The sequence below is a fragment of the Clavelina lepadiformis genome, chromosome 8 (genome assembly GCF_947623445.1).
Source record: "Clavelina lepadiformis chromosome 8, kaClaLepa1.1, whole genome shotgun sequence".
NCBI lineage: Eukaryota > Metazoa > Chordata > Ascidiacea > Aplousobranchia > Clavelinidae > Clavelina > Clavelina lepadiformis.
Window position 1 is genome coordinate 16,361,600 of NC_135247.1, and position 19,753 is coordinate 16,381,352.

General features: G+C 37.8%; 2 protein-coding genes across 3 annotated transcripts in view; one reads left to right on the forward strand and one right to left on the reverse strand.

Annotated features, from left to right (window-relative positions):
- The window catches only part of LOC143468671 (low-density lipoprotein receptor-related protein 2-like), a 32,000-nt gene extending 23,616 nt beyond the window's left edge, over positions 1–8,384 (reverse strand). For both annotated transcript variants that reach the window (XM_076966005.1, XM_076966004.1), the window contains exons 1-22: positions 8,246–8,384; positions 7,399–7,518; positions 7,017–7,133; positions 6,700–6,822; positions 6,510–6,620; positions 6,308–6,427; positions 6,008–6,124; positions 5,642–5,782; positions 5,251–5,367; positions 4,945–5,082; positions 4,657–4,823; positions 4,343–4,566; positions 3,002–3,202; positions 2,690–2,895; positions 2,373–2,513; positions 1,993–2,196; positions 1,636–1,840; positions 1,078–1,203; positions 762–899; positions 506–641; positions 301–382; positions 49–155 (exon numbers count right to left, since the gene is read on the reverse strand). In XM_076966005.1, the coding sequence (XP_076822120.1) occupies positions 49–155; positions 301–382; positions 506–641; positions 762–899; positions 1,078–1,203; positions 1,636–1,840; positions 1,993–2,196; positions 2,373–2,513; positions 2,690–2,895; positions 3,002–3,202; positions 4,343–4,566; positions 4,657–4,823; positions 4,945–5,082; positions 5,251–5,367; positions 5,642–5,782; positions 6,008–6,124; positions 6,308–6,427; positions 6,510–6,620; positions 6,700–6,822; positions 7,017–7,133; positions 7,399–7,518; positions 8,246–8,306 (3,102 nt within the window). In that variant the 5' untranslated portion in view covers positions 8,307–8,384. The remainder of the gene's footprint in view (positions 1–48; positions 156–300; positions 383–505; positions 642–761; positions 900–1,077; positions 1,204–1,635; positions 1,841–1,992; positions 2,197–2,372; positions 2,514–2,689; positions 2,896–3,001; positions 3,203–4,342; positions 4,567–4,656; positions 4,824–4,944; positions 5,083–5,250; positions 5,368–5,641; positions 5,783–6,007; positions 6,125–6,307; positions 6,428–6,509; positions 6,621–6,699; positions 6,823–7,016; positions 7,134–7,398; positions 7,519–8,245) is intronic.
- A 1,858-nt stretch (positions 8,385–10,242) lies between these two features.
- LOC143469629 (coiled-coil domain-containing protein 57-like) lies at positions 10,243–17,572 on the forward strand. The gene is made up of 21 exons (XM_076967382.1): positions 10,243–10,469; positions 10,577–10,636; positions 10,750–10,917; positions 12,022–12,225; positions 12,536–12,715; positions 12,878–13,032; positions 13,180–13,311; positions 13,523–13,648; positions 13,780–13,900; positions 14,023–14,259; positions 14,340–14,444; positions 14,616–14,733; positions 14,933–15,052; positions 15,186–15,375; positions 15,567–15,738; positions 15,874–15,979; positions 16,301–16,450; positions 16,553–16,661; positions 16,736–16,824; positions 16,910–17,053; positions 17,154–17,572. Exons 1-21 carry the CDS (start codon positions 10,281–10,283, stop codon positions 17,342–17,344), a joined length of 3,066 nt encoding a protein of 1,021 aa, XP_076823497.1. The 5' UTR covers positions 10,243–10,280; the 3' UTR covers positions 17,345–17,572.
- The last annotated feature ends 2,181 nt before the right edge of the window (positions 17,573–19,753 follow it).

Below are 19,753 nucleotides of genomic sequence, written 5' to 3' on the forward strand. Positions count from 1 at the left end.
CAGAACTTGACGCAGAGCGGAAGAACAGCTTCTTACAGTATACATTACCTGATATTCTGTACAGGGCGGTGGAGGGGTGGAGTGAGGGTCAGGAACACAGGTGGTTCCAGTAACGCCCGGCATAAATCCATCCGGACAGCCGCATGTTCTTGATTCTTAACAAGAAAGTGCATTTGACATTTTGTACTTTTTAGCAAGTTTATTGAATGTCGTTACAGTAAAATTTCGGTCTACCAATGCTGCCTACACGGGACTATATGTTCAGTGGTTGCAATAGCAGTAGTACATATTAACACTTACGCGAAGGCGCTGGGAAACAAAACTTCTGGCATCCGCCATTGGGCAATTCAGGTCGCGTGCACTGATTACTGGAGTATCTTACCTGTAAAACAGCTACTTTTAAAACAAATATTTTCACAACCGTGGCATAAATTAGTTTTGCAAGTAATATCTGCGGACAGGTGATCAAAGGAATTGGAAGTCAAAGAATTGCTGAGTTTCCTACTTGTAGATCTTTGTCATAATAGTACATTGAGTATGAGTGCGGTATTCCTTCTCGTACTGTTTCTGCTTGAGCTTCAAACGAACCAGCCAACTCGTGAAGACGATAGATTGCGTTAAGCCTGTTGTCTGACCAGTAACTGAAAACAAATAAGGAAAACATTTGCAACCTGCAGACGGGACGTTAACAACTATTAGAGTGAATCCATTCCAGGAAAGGTGTCTATCTAATCTAGGGTCTTCAAATTCCCAGCACTTACACGTAGTCTTCGAAAAAAGTCAACGCGCTGGGATAAACGATGCTTTGTGTTGTGCTAAGTTGCGTTCTACCATAACCGAAAAGCGAAATTCTTTCGATTCGAAAGAATCTGCTGTCAATCCAATATACGTAGTTCGACCTGAAAAGAAATTCATGAAATTCTATTTCTCAAAATATTTCTCTTCTTTTCGACGCCACAATTTTTTCTGGAACACTGTGTGTAAAGCAGCATTAAGTACAATATATAACAGGAGATGTAACTCATTTGAAAAAGGATGGTAAATCACGGATTCCGCAGGAGTGGGTAGGCTACTTACGTTAAGTCTATAGCCACAGACACTGGCGAATAGAGTGTCGTATTCACCAAAGGGACTAGATGAGTTCCATCCATCCAGGCCTTGACAATCTTTGCTGGTCGTGCAACATCTGCCCATACCATGTACCTATATAGATGAAACAGTCAACAGTTAAACCTTTATGGCAGGGCTACTCAACTGGCGGATCGCGGTCCTAATGCGGACCTTTTCAGTGTTGAATCCGGACTGTCTCAGTATTTACGCAAATGAAATCGTTCATCATTACTTTTGTTAAACCTGCTTATTCAATTAATCAGCGAGTATGTAAGTGGTAAATTAATATCCATCAAGAGAATTATTATATTATATACCGTATTTTAATACATTTGTATGACAGTAAGTTATTTCATGAGAGTTATAAAGGACCTAAGCAAATTTTGAACTTTTGTAACTGGACCTTTGTTAAGAATAGTTGAGTAGCCCTGCTTTATGGTATCATGATTGCCACAAAGTAAACTTTTGGACAAAAGGCTGATAGAAAAAATTGCTTTTGCTAAATCCGTATGGTCTTTTGCTCACCCTTGATTCGGGGAAAGTGCTATACCAGTCGGAGATGACAAACCACTCGACACGATGGTTTTTCTCAAGTTCTCAGGATCTTTAGCGTTGGCCACTTCGATAACCCTTCGTCCAATGTCGATCACATAGAGGTTTTTCGTCGTCCAATCGATCGCAATGGATCGGATTGAAGACAAACGATTGTTGATTATATCTTCTTGCTCACCTACAAAGAGAATACAGAAGCTATTATTCGTTCGATAATAGCAATTTTCACAACAATTGTGCCCTCGCTGATTTCGTATGACCCCTGGGTGTTTGAATTAAAAGTTTCGAGTTAACAATTTCCAAGCAAGCGCGTAAAGTCTTTAATCATACCTGTTGCATTCATAAACCTTCGTTGCACGATGCTCCTAGCAGCATCAGCAAAGTAAATGTAACCATCAATAGCGTCAGCTGTGGTCCCAACAAAATACTGGCCATCCGACAAGATTGGCAATATGGCGTCTGGCCTCTGGAATCGCCAAACGGTGATTCCCCGAATTGCGTCATAGTTGTCGACAAGCAAGAAGCTTTTCACCTCTGAACAGTATGTGGAACGTTATAGTTTTAAGATGGAGTCAAAACCGTTTTAAGACACTTCATTATACAGTTATTTCAACAGGTATAGTCATTACAAACAAACAAATTTATGAAGTTTTGAAGCCAGAGTAATTCTAAGACGCCCGATTTTTGTATCTATAATTCCATGTATTCACCTGAACACGTTTTTCCATCCACGTTTATCGCATAACCGGGATCACACAGACAAGAGTAGCCAAGTCCATTGTTATCTGATGTATGGCTTAGTACACACAGGTGTTCGCAGCCGCCGTTTTGCGTTTTGCATGGGTTGTTAACTGCAAAAATCATCAAGATTTGTTAATATACTCCAGTTATATTATATTTGAACGATTCAGATTAGAAACTAAGCCGGGTATTAACAAAATGTAGCAGAGCTTATTACCCTGCTGGAAGTATGGGTTGGACGTTGAAACACGGTGAAAATACAGTTACTTAAAAAATATGATTGAACCTTGAGGTTGCCGCACAGGATGAATCGCCTTGATTCCCATCGGTTTTACGCCACCGGTGTTGGTGACAACTTCCATTTCCGATCCATCAAACTTATTCGCCTTCAGTATAGCAAGCTTTGTCCAATCGGATACGTACACGTGATCTTCAAAGATTGTGACATCAAAAGGATGTGGAAGCGATGAACTTCCGGTTAGAACAACCCGCCTGATATTAAAAAAAAGAAATTTAAGACCCCCACTCTGACAAAACGTAGCATGCTACCGTGGAGATGGTTTATCTTAATGGATCTGAGAATCTAAGCTGGAGTTACCTGTCTTTGCCGTAATAATCAACCGTTTCAAGGTAGTCGAATTTCGAATCAACCCAATAAACCCGGCTTGACACATAATCAACCGCCACACCACTTGGTACCCCCATTTCAGTGTCAACCAACGTGTAGATCTGACTTCCATCCATGTAAGCGCGGTCTAACCTGGGCGAATCCTGATGATAATCAGTGAAAAACATATACCTGAAAATCAATGTAGTTTTTTGTTATCGGTAGAATTGGACACCTTCATGACAGTGACGTATTTAGAATCATGTTAAGTGGCCCGGAGTTGAGAGGCGATATTTGTTGCCATCTGGGTCGAAATTTCTACAGCCCTCTCTGAGCCTAAGATGGGCGGAGATATAAAATTCCGCAGTTTTTCGCTTCAAAAACTGATTAAATACGTCTCAAAAACGAAATATATTGCAAAACTTACTGCATATCTGCGTCATATTTCATTCACTTTTTTTTTGCCACATTGCAATTCGCACGGTGAAGTACTGATTTACCAACGTTCATGCAACTGTACCACTACACGGAGAACTTCGTTTTGTGTTTAAGCAGAATAAAATAATTATCGCCTGATCATGGACAAACTGAATTCACTTTTACAATTGGATTTAACTATAACCAACTGAGTTGGTCCAACTCCGCAGGCTAACAACAAATGCAACACGCGTTTTGCTTTATTGGAAGCAGGCCATCGAAATTTTTCTTTTTGTAGCTTCATAACCGCAAGGATAAGCAACCTGCTGTGTTCGACAAAGGGCGCATTATTTTCTTGAGTATGGTAATTGTTTTATAACAATATTGTGTGACGATTCCTCAGCACTTCAGAATGCAACGGCAAAAGCTGATGAAAGAAGGACCGTCATTACGGTATTTCACCGAAAAAATCGTCGTTCAAAGCTATTTGTCACAGTTTTACCCTAATATCTAACTTAACTCTTACAACGTTGTAACTTAAATCTTCCTTTTACTATAAATCTGACTTGAATTAAACCCTAAATAGCTAAAACTAAATTTTGCATACCCAATTCTCCAAAGCTAGCCGCCTATCTTTAAGAACGAACTGCTTGATCTATGCTTACGGTGAAATAGTCATTTTCTAAGCGAAGTCGCAAATGAGACCATAAAATAGACAGAAGGGCCTGGAAACGAGAAAACGCTAATGCCGCAAACAGAATGGGGTCGTGACGCGTGAGAGGTGCCATTGCCCAATGTCACCCCACCCTAAATACTAGTGCATTTAGGAAACTATTTGAAATAAGCGAATTGCCGGCATACGTTATGAGAAAATTGATGATGCGGTTAACTACGTTGAAGAGATCAAAGCAGTACCCTTTAGTCGGATCCAATGCCAGACCACGAGGACTTTTAATGCCGTCAGTGATAATGGAGGACCTGTGAGACCCGTCAAAGTTGCAAACCTCTATGCGGGATACGAGAGTTTCTATGATGTACAGGTTGTTGGCTATCCAGTCCACAGCCACCTGCTCTGGATTTTGAATTGAAACGTCAAGAACGGTGGTTGCTTGTCCGCCATTCATATCAGAAGACATTATCTGGACAGAGAGAGGTCATAAACGGTTGTGGGTACCCACATCTGCACGTGTATTCAAAACTTTCTTGTTTCAAAATTCCGAAGCACTTACCTTGTTTAGTGTCGTGTCTGCCCAAAACAGTTTTCCTTGAGTGTAATGGTAGTCAACACCAAGTGGAAAATCGCTTACGTCAGTGACGGAAATGTCTTGAGCGTTAGTTTCGAGGTGGTAGGTCAGAATATTTTTGCCTACCGAATACAGCAACTTTGGGGCGCCGTCTAAAAGAAATAAACGTAATTTCTTAATTGCCGAAGATGCGTTTAGAAAGCCCAGATGCAACTTGTATGAAATAACTGGCTAATCTTTTTAGCATTTACCAGTCGATTGGGAAAAACTTACCTGCCGGTTTAGCTTTGCAGTGTATGTGGTTGTTATGTAATTCTTTGACGTAACCATCAGCACACTCACACTTGTACGAGCCTACAGTGTTCTCACATATTTGCTCGCAGACGCCGAACACGGAACACTCGTCAAAGTCTACAAAATTAGTTTTCAAATGTTGTGTAGCCTACAACACATCAATGACATAGTCCGACGAAATCAGCCAATTAACCTTTCGTCACAATAGAATACTGTTGCCACTTTTTAAAACCGCTTTTTTCGTATACCAAGTGTTTTTCAGTTAAGAAAAGCTGTGATCAGTACCTTCACAAGAGACCATGTCATCAGCCACCTGGTACCCTTGATTGCAGTAGCAAATACCTCCTGATAGTGTAGCATGGCACCTATAATCACAGCTCAGAATGCCACACCTAGTGGAACCTACAATGAAAGATAGACGCGATATCGTACTGCGTGCTTGCGTTGTTGAAATACGACAACAGTGCTTTCTCGATCATCCAGTCTAGTTGAGCTTAGTTGAACGCCGGTTTTGAAATTGGTATTGGATAAGGAAGAAAAAATAGTCTATAAAAGGAACCCTTTTACACGAGCTAATCACAGAAATTTGCTCAAGGGCCCATGGGTATCTTGTTACGCCTCTGACACGCAGTTTGCTACAGTTGTTTTAAAGTTCTCGTTTTATCGAAAAACTTACTGCAAACGTCAGGAGTGCCAGGACGACTTTCGTCTTCACCGTTATCACAATCCTTTATCCCGTCACAAATCTGTACCACGTCGATACACTTGCTGCTATTGGTGCATTTCCACTGGTTGTTTAGGCAAACTAGGTCGTAATCTAAAAGAAACAAATGACGCAAAATGTAGAGTAGTTTTCTGGCTACCTTTAGGGAAAATGTCTCAGTAGTGGGGGCATAGCTGAACTTTATTCATTTCCAAATCATTCCATGGTCTGTATTAAGTTCTAGCGAAAAATAATTAACGTGAAGTGACCAGTATTTTGATCTTAGGCAATGAAAATATATATTTGTATTGTATTAAATTGCATCAAATATAAACTTACTGCAGCCTTGCTCGTCGGTTCCGTCGCCGCAGTTGTCGATTCCATCGCATACAAAATCCTGATTAACACAGACGTGATTGTCGCAGGTGAAGGTATCTCCAGGGCAATCGTCGTACACTGCAACGTCAATAGGATTTAAGGCAAGAAAGCGACACCAACGGTATAATAATATTGTGGCCACCTTTCGGGTAAAATTACTAAAATTTAATCCAACATAACAAGAAAATCATCGATTGCTGATAATGTTGCGTCGTGTTTTATTAAATTAAAATGTCAGAAGAAAATATTTCATTGACTGACCGCACGTGTCGGGCTCGTCGCTTCTGTCTCCACAGTTATTCCAAACATCACAAACAAACGCTTGCGGAATGCATTTACCGTTGTCACATTGGAACTGCCCGGACTGGCATCTGATACTCGCTGAAAATCATAGTCAAGTTAACTCACAACTTTAAAGAAAATCTTGGCAATTTATATCATTTGACTTATGTGCAAAACGCACTGCAGTTGAACTCATCGGTCCCATCTCTACAATCGAGCTTCCCGTCGCATCTTTCACCAGCACCATAACACGCCCCGTTGTCACATTTTTGATCAATGCAGCCGGGATAAGCTTGAAAAAGGTTTAACGCACGAGGTGAATATCTTTGAGAAACAAAGGAACGTCTGAAGAAGTTAAAAGGACTCCTTACTGCATCTGTCTGTGCCTTCATCCGAACCGTCGGGGCAGTCTTCAACTCGATCGCAGCGAAACTTTGAAGGAATGCAGTATCCATTATCGCAGGGATACTCTTCTGATGAGCACGTGGACCCAGCTGTCAATAACAAAGCGGAATTTTATTCTCGGGTTTGAACAGATCCCAACATTTTTCTACTGAATTTTTGAATCGGACACGATCCACAGCTGACACTACAATGCGCTTCATGTAAAGAATCAAAACCAAAAAACACGACCAAAAACGCAAAAATGTTTTACCCTAAAAAACCAAACGAGGTAAAATATACTTACGACAGGCCTGCTCGTCGTCCCCATCTGAGCAATCGTCTTCGCCATCGCATCGAAACGACGAAGGAATACAGATTCCATCTGGACACTGATACTCGTCATCATCGCATGACGTCGCAGCTATATATATCATAACAAACAAGGCGTCATTGGGGTACTCAGATCATTCAATCATTATTATCAGTCGTTATTGGGCTTTTGTTCAAACTAAACTACAGTTTTTATTAAATAGGTCAAATGAAGCAAGCTCGTGAATGACAAAAAAAATCAGACAACCGTAAAGGTGCTATATTGGTTTGCTGTTTTCTCATAATAAATACTTCACACAGTTCTGCCAACGTCTACATTCTACATTCTACAGTGCTATTGCTATATTTTCACTGACGGCAATCTCTTTCGTCTGAGCCAGGAAGGGATTCCCCCCTGCAGTCGGTTACACCGTCACAGACCCAAGTTTTGTCGATGCATTCACCACTGTCACATTGAAACTGTTCGCTGCTACAGCCTATAAGAATAAATATTTTATTTTAGTATATATGGTTTGCTTAGAATACACGTTTTATTTTCAATTGTTTAGTGTAACTTAACAGTTTACAATTGTTAGGCGTTACGTAAGAATAATTTGCATAGCGTTATTACAGCATTGTATTGGTCAGTATAGCTGAAAAGTACATCAAAATAATTAAAATACTTTGTGCCAAGTTGTAACATTTAGAATGTTTGTGTTATGCAACACGTTCACGCTTGTCCAAAACCGAGTATTGTTACTATTATTTAGATCTCAGCTGATACTGAAGCACAGGAATGTTGAATTTTATTTGAAACGTCTTTTGTGTCTGGGCAAATAAAAGAACGGCTTTTTACATTTCATAGCAATTGTACCATAGCGCTTGCTGCCGATATTTGTTTACAAAGAAGCTTTATACGGGGCAGTAAACATTTATTTTGTGGCGTTTTACCTCGTCATTAGTCTATTCATTGCATTATGACAGCGCTGAATGCATTGCCATAGTCTCTTAAAAGCTATGAAGAGAGTTGTTCATTAAGACATGCATCAGGCAAAAAAATTACGTAACAACAGTTGACTATTTCGTAACCATATCACGATGTTCATGCAAAATACCGTTTCAATAAAACCGTATTAAAGGTCTTCAAAAAGGTTCTAATAAGTTATTAAAGAATGATACTGTTCCATAAACAAATTTATATAAATATCAACAAGGTTATCTTACCTTGGCTTTTTACAGTAATCAAAGTCGAAACGAATATTGATAACACAAGAAAAAGCTTCATCTTTTGCAAATATCTTACATAAGAAAATCTCGCTCAGCAAACCTGCCTTGCACTGATTCAGCGCTATCACCCTCGCTTAAAAAACATTGAAGAAAATTAAAAAAACTAATCAGCAAACTAAAATAGAAATAGATTCGTTTTTACCAAGCAAACGAATCATTTTAATCTCTCTCTTTTGGCATTTGGCGTGTTGTTATAGTCAATTTATTCTCAATCTGTCAACTGCACTCTCGATAAAGTAAAACAGAGCTTTCCAAAACGCAACGTTTCCACACGAATTAATGAACCGAAGAATTTCACGTCAAAAACAAATGAGTAAGCTCCGTGCCACGTTTTCGTGGCAAACCACAAATTGTTTTTTCAAAAACAACGAAAAATGTTTTTATGGTAAACAAATAAAATAATGTCTTCAAGAAACTGAATGTAGGCTATTTACTGCTCTTGTTGATTGAAGCTTTATCGTATTTTTTGTATGAATTCCAGACGTTCCTGTTTAAATTTCTATAATGCTAAATTACCAGGAAATGTTTTTATTTTCATATAGTTTCGCCTAAGATAGCTACAAACATTTTAACTAACATTGCTACTCGCAACTCCGTAGTTGATTTGGAGCATGCTGAGTTGTTTAGAAAGGAAGGTGAACAATTCAAAACATCGACGCTTTCAACTAACTCCCAACTTTAGCAGAATTCTCTGTCAAATTAATTTCACCTGCTTTGCTTTATATTGGTTCGAGTTACAAAACGTTTTCTTTGTCATACGAATTCCAATTGTGTAATAACCAAACCCCTTCTACAAAATAAACCAGTTAATGTTATGAAACGTATTTAGATGCAAAGCGATTTATGCAATGCAAACAAACAGTACAATAGATCAGGTGAATTGTTCTCATTCATACCGAATCGTAATCGTTAAACTTCAATCACTTATTACTTTGTAGTGAGGTATGGTATTGGCAATTATATTTTAACGCGTTTACATCGGTTACAACAATAGTGCGGAGGCATTTCCGTTTGTAGTCCAACAATAAATATCATTTTTACGAGCGAAATCTTTTACAGGGAGGCGATACAGAGCTTTGTACAACCTACCACCTTTTGTTTAAATTTATTACCTTCCGTGATTTTTCTATTTCTACAAAAGAATGGCGAAACCTTTTGTCATAATTGGAAAACGAGTAAATAAGCCGTAAATAGTATTTAGTATGCACTGAAAACACCAAAGTGTTGTATTTCTTTCATCCGATCCATCGACCCAAAAACTTTTTGAAATGAGTCAGACAGTACCAGGAATAAGATGAAATGTTTACTTAAGCTAACAGTACCGGATTAGGAGACCTTAAGCTGCAACCGGTGAATCTGTGCCAAGCGAGGGGCCAGCAGAAATAGAATGAATTAAATCGAATTATACTATACCACTGAAATGACTTATAAGACTTTAGTAACGAATCAGTCTGCGAATATGAATATTGAGTGATTTCAAAAACCATGTTAAACATCCAAAATATTCATGTAGCCTACATATTTGTAGACTTTGTTTGGGTCTGATATTAATTGCAACCCAAGGGACTCCGAAAGTTATACCTAAGACTTTCTGATTTTATACAGTTTTTAAAATCTGCCATTTACTGGACATGTTTTTTCTTTCCAGTTTTAGTCTTTTTTCAGTCTTTTGTAGAGCACGAAACATTTTTAATTTCAGTCTAAATAATAGAAAAGCATTTAAAAATAAATTTAATAATTGAAAATACATCTAAAATGCTCTAGAAATTGAAATTATTTTGAAAAGCTTACATTTTATTCCTTTTACTTTCTATAATTTACCTGTTGTATAAGATGTTTACTTAATTTAGGCTTAACAGCTACAAATAAAAAACTTTGCAACATGATCGTGGGAGCGATAACTTCAAAAATTTCGGGTTTATTATTTGCTGCAATTTACGCTAAAAACTGTGAATATTTGCGTAAAAATACGATGAATGTTGATGACGTTGCTTTAAAAGATATCGAAGCTCTTGCTGCACAAAAAGAACAGGAATGGCAATCTGCGGTTACAATTCAGATAAAGGCTCTCCGAGAAACTCTAAATGTCAAAACGCAGGAATGTAATGATGTCAACAAAAAGTTTTTAAAATTAAAGGAAGATTTCAAATACAATTTGAAGGTGAATAGGTGATGTTTTATTATTTGTTGAACCAACTTATGGCAGTTTCTACTTAGTTTAAATAAAAGGATTGTACGCTTATTTCAGTTTTATGTTAACACATGCAGTTGCTAAACGAAAGAGACCAAGAACTAACAGTTTTAGATGAAGCAACGCAAAAGCTGAAGGTAAATATGGAAGTATATTTGTGTATAGCCATTTAATGACATTGTATTACTTATAAATATTGAAGCTTGTGTCAGTTGGTTTATTTTTCATCTTTTTTGGCTTTTTTGTGTAGATTTCTGAAAGTAATTTTCTTGCTGAGATAAGTGACCTCCATATCAGAGTTGACAATACAAAAGAACAACTTTGCCGAGAGAAACAAGCAAAAACGGAAATGGAAATGCATTACAAACAACGACTGATAGATCAACAAACAAAGACGGAAATATTTCGAACAGCTAAAGTAACTTTTTTGTCTTTTCCTATATCAATGCACTTAATGGAATGTAACTAGTTCTACTTGTTTTGACCTAAGTAGCATCATGTATGGATGCCCCAGACTAGAAAGTTTACAAAGTGAGTTACTGATGTGGACTTTGTTGAAGAAAAAAGCTACACGTGGCCCATGTTTTGAAGTTAATGTTATAGATATATAATGTTTGGCTATATTCCAAAATGAAACACATGAAGCCGGGTGCAGAAGTCCAAAATGTGCATCTATGCCTGTAGATGAGTTTAAAAGGAAGAGTTGATAAATCAGCTGCACATTGTAAGCTTTCCAGGGTGGTGTACGACTTGTTTGCCAAGCTTTATTTCATTTTTTGCCCATTTATGACAATTTCTGATTGTACATTACCATTATTTCACTCACCGGTTCTGATTGAATATACAAAAAGATATTGAATTTAGATAATGTCTAGGTCAGGGGTGGCCAAACTGCGGCTCTTTGAGCCTTTAATTGCGGCTCTTTAATGAATTTGCATTGTTGAATTAGACATGCATTTTCCCGGTCTAGACGAGTTGTTTGATCAGATTATGAAACAATGCGTTCTATCACACGTAGTAACAATGGACTCATTGTTAGTAATAATCAAATTACACTCCAAAAAGGACATTATTGTACAGAAGTGTGCTAACTTGTACACTGTAGTTAAGTAAACTGTCAGTTTGAAGCTGTACGTCAGGGCTGACCTAGTTTTAAGTCTCGGTTACGGTTACACTAATAATTGCAAAAAGAGTTGGTGAAGCCCAGGTGGAGACTCATAGTATCACCACGCAGCACTAATGTTTATCAATAGCTACACTTCGTTGTGAGTGAATAAATTCGTATTTTTTATTGTGTTTGTGTTGCGGCTCTTTTAAAGCTCGAATTGGTAATATGCGGCTCGAGCATGAAGCAGGTCTGGCCACCCCTGGTCTAGGTGATAATGTAAACATTGGAATTCATTTGTTGACATCAACCTGCTTTTAAAAAGATACAGATTTTGAATTCAGATGGATGGTGGATGGGCTCATCTGAGTATTTATGTACACGTTTCATCTACTATTAACTGTGTGTTTAAATTAGAACAATGAAGTTGAAGAAGTGATGAGTGAGTTGCGCAGGATGAAGCTGCAACATGAGCAGAAAATCAGTCAACTGGAATGCGAACTGGAATCACAGAAAGTGGAACTTGTACATGAATTTGAAGGTCTCATGAAAGCTCGGGAGAAGGAATTTATCACAAAGGAAGAGGAATTCCGAAGCAAGGAATCGACTATGAAGATGAAGGTGCTTCTAAAAGAATGAAATTAATAAGCGTAAATGTGTTGATAGCGTCAAGGTGTAAAAATTGTTTTAATATTCAATTGGAAGCCTGCTGTTTAATATATTATGTATAATTTTACAACAATTGGATATTATGATGTAATATTTCAAAAATTTCATGTAACTATTTAACAGCTTGATCAGCAGAGTGTTAACCAGTTTTAATCGGATTAGGATATGGAGGTTATTGTATTGTCTGGATGAAAAACATCAGTTTTAACTTCCATCGATATTCACAATAGAACAATCAATCAATAATGTGTCATGTTTGTAGAATAAGCTTTTGAGCAAGGAAATGGAGTTTATCAAAGAAAAACAGCAAGAATCAACTGGGGCTGTTCAAGTTGCTGAAGAAACCACAGAAGCACTAAGCAAAAAATTACAGCAGACTGAGTGGGAACTTGCTGATATGTCGGCTTTAAAAAATGCAAGAATTCTTGAACTGGAATCTCAGGTATCTACATTATACAATATCTTAAGTATGTAGCTGCGTAGCAGTCATTTAGCTTTTACTAGCTGTACTGTTTTTTCTTTTTCCCTTGCTCTTTTTTGGTCATCAGATATTATCCAATTGCAGATAGGTTGTTGAAAATTATACGCTGTTTCCTTCCAATAGGTGAAAAACCTTCGTTCCATGAATGACAAAATTGAACAGGACTTCCAGCAAAGAAGAATTCAGCTTGATAAAGATGTCCGAGCGAAGCAAGCCAATATAATGGCAGCCAAGCAGGCTAATTTGGACAGAGAGAAAAGCTTTGAAGACCAGATAAGGTATCGATATATTTGTTACTACATTTATTCAAATATTTTGGTGTGCATATGTGTTGCCAGGTTGCATTTGTAATGTTTTTGTTCTCGTAATTTTTTGCAACAACTTTATTTCCTTTTGTCATTCATTGTGAATGGTTATGATCACAGAAAGCTGAGCAATGAACTTGAATGTGCAAAGTTGGAAACCAACAGAGCTTTATGGGATAGCAACGACATGAAGAGGAACCTTGAGGCAGAAATAGAAAAACTTAATGGCTTGATAAACGATCTGAATGCCAGGTTTATAAATTTTGTTGGCATAGTTTTTTATATCTGGTTTGTAGTGTGTACAGAAACTCAAAGTGTCATTAAAGTTCAAGACTGTTAAGTTATGTTACGTTAAGTGTACTAAATTTTTAGACTGAGTTTCGCTTAGTGTTGTTTTGTTATTTGTTCATTATTTAACATCATTGTGATATCACAAATACTTAAACTTGGTTTTTGATTCCAGACTGGAGGAAGCAATTCTGGCAAAGAGCAAGTCTGTTGTTGCAAAAGACACTGAAATTATAACCCAGTCCAAAAGGGTGGACATTTTAAGAAATGAAAATGTGCAGTTGAAGAAAAACATTGAAAAGTAACACAAAAATGGCCTTTTAGCTTACATACAATTGAAAGCTATTGAATTAAATGTAAATCCACTGATCTGTTTAGTGAAGTATTTCTGGTACTAATTAATGCCATAATTATCAAAGTTTCTATTTAAAGGTACAAAGAAGAGCTGGCAAATTCAGTCAAGCGTGAAGAAGAACTCGAACAAAGCAAAACACAATTGAAGTTAAATTGGAAGAGAAAATGTGAGGATGTTGAGTCAAAAACTTATAACAAAGTAAGTGAAATACACACAACAAACTACGAAGTGTGTTTCTTATTTTTCTTATCCATAACAGTATTTATATGGTATGGATGGCGCCAGTAAAACGATTACGTTACGTGGTGAAAATATTTTAGACAGAAGACCTTGCCAGTAACTTGGTTCAGGCGAAAACTGCTGCAGAAGCAAAGACAAAAATGTTGGAAAATGATCTTAAGGAAGTGAATTCAATCCTTGATGCCGCGTCACATGAGAGGGATGTTGCGATCCACATCTTGAATCAACATCATCTAATAAACGACTTCAATGTTTTAATTGAAAATACAGATGACGGGCACCATACTGGAAATACCATCTTGTCTCAGAGAATGCAGGTAAGGTTCACCTTTCACTTGAATCTATTTTCAAACCCTTACATCCGATGACATTGGGTCAACCAAATTTCTAACCCCAGGATTTGCAAGATAGGAACGAGCAACTGAGAGTGGTTATCAAGCAAATGACGACGGATATGCAAGTGCTGAAACTCAGTCAAGGAGAATCAAAAACTAGTTCTATGGTGAAAATTTTGATTTGAAGTTTTTTATTTTAGATTACTACCAGTTCAACAGAACTTGATAATTAATGATTAATTTGTAGCTACAGTATTTATGCTAAAATCCAAAGAATAACTTCACATGGTCAGGAGATTCATGCAATTATTTAGCAAATTTTCCAATAACCTTTTCAGCTTGTTGATGGAAATAAATTTGAGGACAGAGATGCTTACTTGGAATCTTTGGAAAAAGAAATACTTGAATTGAAACGTGACAAGAGAAGACTGGAAGACAAACTCCCAGGACTTCAAGGTTGTAATGCTTGTGCATTTGAAGCATCTAAATGTGTGCATCAAAATCAATTGAATGCCAATTGTCCATTGAACAGCATCCAGTAAAATCAACAATAAAGCAACAATATTTCAAGTTAATGCGATTTTTCTGCAATCATCTGAAATGTCTATTACCATTTTTTTTTCTATTGTGAAATATAAAAGCTATTGCACTTTAGAAAGCAACAAGTCTCACAAATCTAACACTGTTATGGTTGATGAACCTGTTAAGCTTACTGAAGTTTCTGGAAGTCATCCTACAATACAGAATCACATCAATGAACTCAACAAAACCATTGGTAAGTCGTGAGCGCTTGGTGGCTTGCTAAGCACAACTTTTGAGCAAAAATGTTTTCATTTTAATTTATAATTTTTTTTGGAAATAACAGGTTTTGTTAAATTTTTTGAAATATTTTTTTATGTGGACTTCAGCTAGCCTTGAAGCTGAAAAGATGGAGTTTCGAGCAAACGTTCAAAAGTTGCAGGCAAATCTCAACCATCAGCTTTTGCTCTCACAACAGCATGAGCGTGAAGCAAAAGATTCCTCTCTGAAAGTTCAACAACTAGAATATGAGGCAACAGCAACAAAACACAGAACTGACCAGGAAACCAAACAGCTTAAGTAAGACTTTTTATATACTCAGATAAACAAACAAACAAATATACCATAATACATCTATCTGTTCTGTTAGTATAGGCTATGAATTTGGTAATAATTTATTTGTGTTAGCTATAATCTTGGTTATTTGTTAACAAATAATAATTAAAAAACAACTTAATTTTTCATTAAATTTCCATGTCTTTGTATAATAGAGATCGCATCTCAGCGCTTTCTTTGAACTTGGCTGAAGCACAAAGGGAAGCTGACGAATATTACCGAGGTGGGATTAAAAACAACATGAGGGCGATGGAGCTAAGTGGGAAAATTTCTCAACTAACCGTAGACATGGCTTCCAATACACCATGGGTGTCCAATCATGTACAAGTAAGCAAAAGTAGTTTAAAGCTACATCTGGTTTAGTTAACAGAGCATTGATAAGTGAGTTAGGTTAAATGGGTGTGACACTTAGAATCGAGTTTGATTTGCACTCCCTATTCAATAAACGTGTTTACGAAACAGGCAAAATTGATGCAAGACCTACAGAATGAGGTCACAAGCCTTCGAAAGAAACTTGCACATGCCAAACAGCATTCTATAATGGCTGGCCGGGATGGCGCTGCTGCTGGTAATTACCTACTTTCGCATGTTTCAATTTTAGAGACTATGAATCCTGAAGTTTTCAAATTATAAAGGATGGTTGGACAGAGAAATTCCTTGAAAGTAAAAATATAATTCCAAAAGTGCCTTTACATTGAGAAATGTTACGCAAGACGTGACGCCTGGATTAGCACAGCGATGTGCCATTTTTTCTCCTCCACAGCCACGGGTTTTGTATTGGACTGCATCCTTCACAGAAAAGCATGGGCTTATGGCAGAAAAATGCATGCAACGAAAACAACTTTTCTGATAAAGACGACCTAACAGTTCGAATTGTTTTCGTTTACAGGCAACAAAGAATTACATCACAAGTTGAAAATGGCCAGATTGAAGATCCGATCTCTAATCCAGGAGAAGAACCTGCTCCTGGAAGCAGGAAACAAGATGAGAGCAGAGCTTATGAGCTTTGAGAGGAATAAAGAAGAGCCTAAGACTAAAGGTTGTTCATTATCTGCTTTCTATATTAAAAGATTGATTAATTTTAGTTTAGGTAATTTTTACATCATTTAGAATGAAGGCTTATCTCATAAACTTTTCTAAGGTTCCGGCCTGTCCGACTCTGAAGTGAAAAACATTCCTGAAAAGTTGGAAGAATCATCACAAGATAACAGGCTTCAAAGGATGGAAAAACTACAATATCAGCTCACTAAGTATGGTCAAAAGCTTGTCATATCACACGACCTCCACATCAGCCGTTGCATTAAATCAACTTACAATTTTGTAGGCAGCAGCTGGCTTTTGCTCAGCGCCGTACCTTACCCGAATCAGGAAATTCATCAACGGAAGAATCATCTACAGGAGCTAAGGAAATTGGTAAGTCGAAGTTGACATTATACATGAAACATTGGACAGTCAGGAGCTGTTTTATCGGCGGTAACAACTTTTTTGCCATTTTCAGCCCCAGTGTTATTACCCACGTCTGTCCCGAATGCTCCGAAGCAACCAATGATGTACAGCATGTCGTCGATTGATGACTCTTCGATGAAGGAAGTTTGGAAGATGCTCGACCAAGCTCCTTCAAGTCCCTCCATCATGGGAGATGGTATTCATCCCACGATCACCTTCACCTGTTTTTTCATTCAACAGTGACCTGGCTGCTGTCACCGAGAGCATATTCTCAATTTTTTTCTTTTATGTTGCAGATGACCCTTTAAAGTCTCAAACTGCTCCTAACCAGGGAGCTTCTTCGCCCCGCATCCGGTCATCTTCCCCGATCCAGGAGCAGCGTCCCAAGAAATTGATTTCGCGAAAAGCAAAGCCAAAAATTCGTAACTATAATGTAAAAGATGATGTTGCCTTTCGGGGGCGAACTGGCATTTCTGCAAAAAGATGATCCTCTAGGTTTTTTGCAGAAGAAAGAATCTTATAATTTTCTGTATATTTCAATGTCCGTTGGAGGGCGGGCTAAACCTTACACTGTGCTCTGTTTTCTTTTCTGCAATTGTATCGTTTATTTTTGCCAGCAGCTGTAGGGAACGATAAGTAAAACGTAGTGCTTACATTGGTACAGCACAATAAAATAAAAAACCTGTTTACAAATAAATAATCAATGAACAGGGAAAAGCGTCAAAACACCGACTACAACGTGCAAGATAGTAACTTGCCTGTACTGCAGCCCTGCGCAGACACATTTCTCTTGTCTACACTCGCCCGCCTTAGTTCATTTGCGAGACGCGTTCAACCGCATTTTTGTACCTTAAACCGCGCTGGTTGATAAAATTTATCCGCTACCCTGAATTTAAAGTGTACGTTGTATGTAAGAATGAAACCTACAATCACAAACCATAGTTGAGATATCCACTCTAGCCTTATTTTGCAACAAGCCAATTAGTAACGGAGAGCCTGTGGCCAAGTGGTAAAGGCGCTCGCCTGCTAATCAGAAGATCCTGGTTCAAATTCTCACGTTGTAAAGGTTTCCACAAGATCTGCCAAAGGCAAGGGAAGAACTTAATGCCAGTGGTCACCCTGCTCTCATTAGTGCCTTTGACTCGAGACAGTAAAAGTTTTAACGTCTCATTCCCACGAAATCCAGTAACGAGACCTTTCCTAATTAATAACATGTGCACTTTTTACATATACAGTAGTAGCTTAACAGTTGACGGTATGTTCACCATTTTAGTCATCACTGAAAGGCTTTTAAACGCCATAGTTTGTACATAGAAATTATCGTTCTAATGAAACAAAATGATCCATCAACAATGTACCTGCGGAGGGCTCTAGTTACTCCAATGTAGCAATGGAATATTAGAACTGCCACCTACAAACGATAGATTTCGAAGAAAGTCTTCCGACTATGAGAGCCCCTTTCTCAGTTATTCTACTTTATAGGTTACCCATTAAATCGGGTGCTGTACTATCCCCGGGATGCATAATTTTTGTCGGATGCTTGTTTGACGAAACCAGGTCGATCTTGGCTGATCAAAATCTTTACTTGTTTTTGCCAAAGTTGTATGACGTAATTAAGTAAATCATCCAACAAAAACGATGATCGACCTCTGTATATGAAATGCAGTGAAAACTTTTCCTTAAAACTGAAGTAATAACCAAATGTACTGTTTTAGGGTATCGATAACGCTGTTTTTCGAGTAAAATTACGGCAACGATGAGACACTGCATGTTAAATTTTGGCCTGGCGCGAATTTTTTTTACAGAAAGCCTCTTTACCACTAACACCATCGCTAAACACGTTTGTAATAATCGATCTCTATTGACTTAGTCGGGAGTGCGCAATGACAACAAGTGTCTTTTCCTTGGAACAATACGCGGTTCAGCCATAGCGTTTGTACTCAACAGCAAGGGAAAACGCTCTGTTAACAAGCTTCGTAAATACGCAACTGCTACATTTGATACAGATTTTTTACAGTTTATTTCGCTTAGGGGAGATAATTTTTTCCTACGATCGAAGCGAAGTGAGTTCAGTGACAAGTAACGTTAAGTAAAAGCTAGTTTAAGCAGCGGAATCGCGCAAGCACATGAGTGACATGACACAGCATCAGATCGACGACCAAGATTTGCTTCACCTGGTAAATTATGAATTATAAAAGTAGAAGAACTTAATGCTGCTCGAGTTTATGTTTTATAAGATTCCTTTCTCCCTAAAGCCTAAACGAGTATAGAAAGTAATTAATCGTAATTGTGCCTGTAATAATTTCGCTTCGTTTGAATTCGTTCTACTGTATTTGATTTCAATGTTGGATTTCGTAAACGATGCGTGACAAGCAGGTCAACCGCTTATGACTAATTCAGCCTTTTTCGAACGACTGCCGACATAGTGCTCTACTGCTCTAGCATGGTACCAGAAGTGCCCGTCTTATTTGCACATTAACGACATGCCACTAACATTACAAAATAGCTAACTAGTGCTTGAAATATGTATGGGCTCAATTTAGTAGGTTTTTGGTTGGGGTTTTATTTCCGTAGCATGTATTTATAGAGCAGGGCTTCCTTAAAGTTTTCTTTTTTATATTTGGCATAAGTTGGTCTACTAATACTGGCGGGTGTTACCTTTCTTATGCCTTTTGTTGTTTCCATTTTATTTTCAAATAAAACCTATTTGGATTTGAGGGCGTGCTAAGCTTTCATTGTTATAGCGCCACAGTATATAGTTGGAATCTTGCACGTTCGAAGCTCTTGGGTCTTGTCCACTTCATTTTGCTGTTCATTGATTGTTTGTGAGCAATTTTTCGTTTTATTATGTCGTAACAAAGCTACGCATAGCTTGTCCTCTCTTCACAGTCAACGG

What these genes read in the sequence shown, in the direction of transcription:
- LOC143469629 (XM_076967382.1), top strand. Translation starts at nt 10,281, where the DNA reads ATGAATGTTGATGACGTTGCTTTAAAAGATATCGAAGCTCTTGCTGCA. An exon ending in TTCTTGAACTGGAATCTCAG is followed by an intron (nt 12,716 to 12,877) that starts GTATCTACATTA and finishes TCCTTCCAATAG; the next exon opens with GTGAAAAACCTTCGTTCCAT. An exon ending in AATCAAAAACTAGTTCTATG is followed by an intron (nt 14,445 to 14,615) that starts GTGAAAATTTTG and finishes TAACCTTTTCAG; the next exon opens with CTTGTTGATGGAAATAAATT.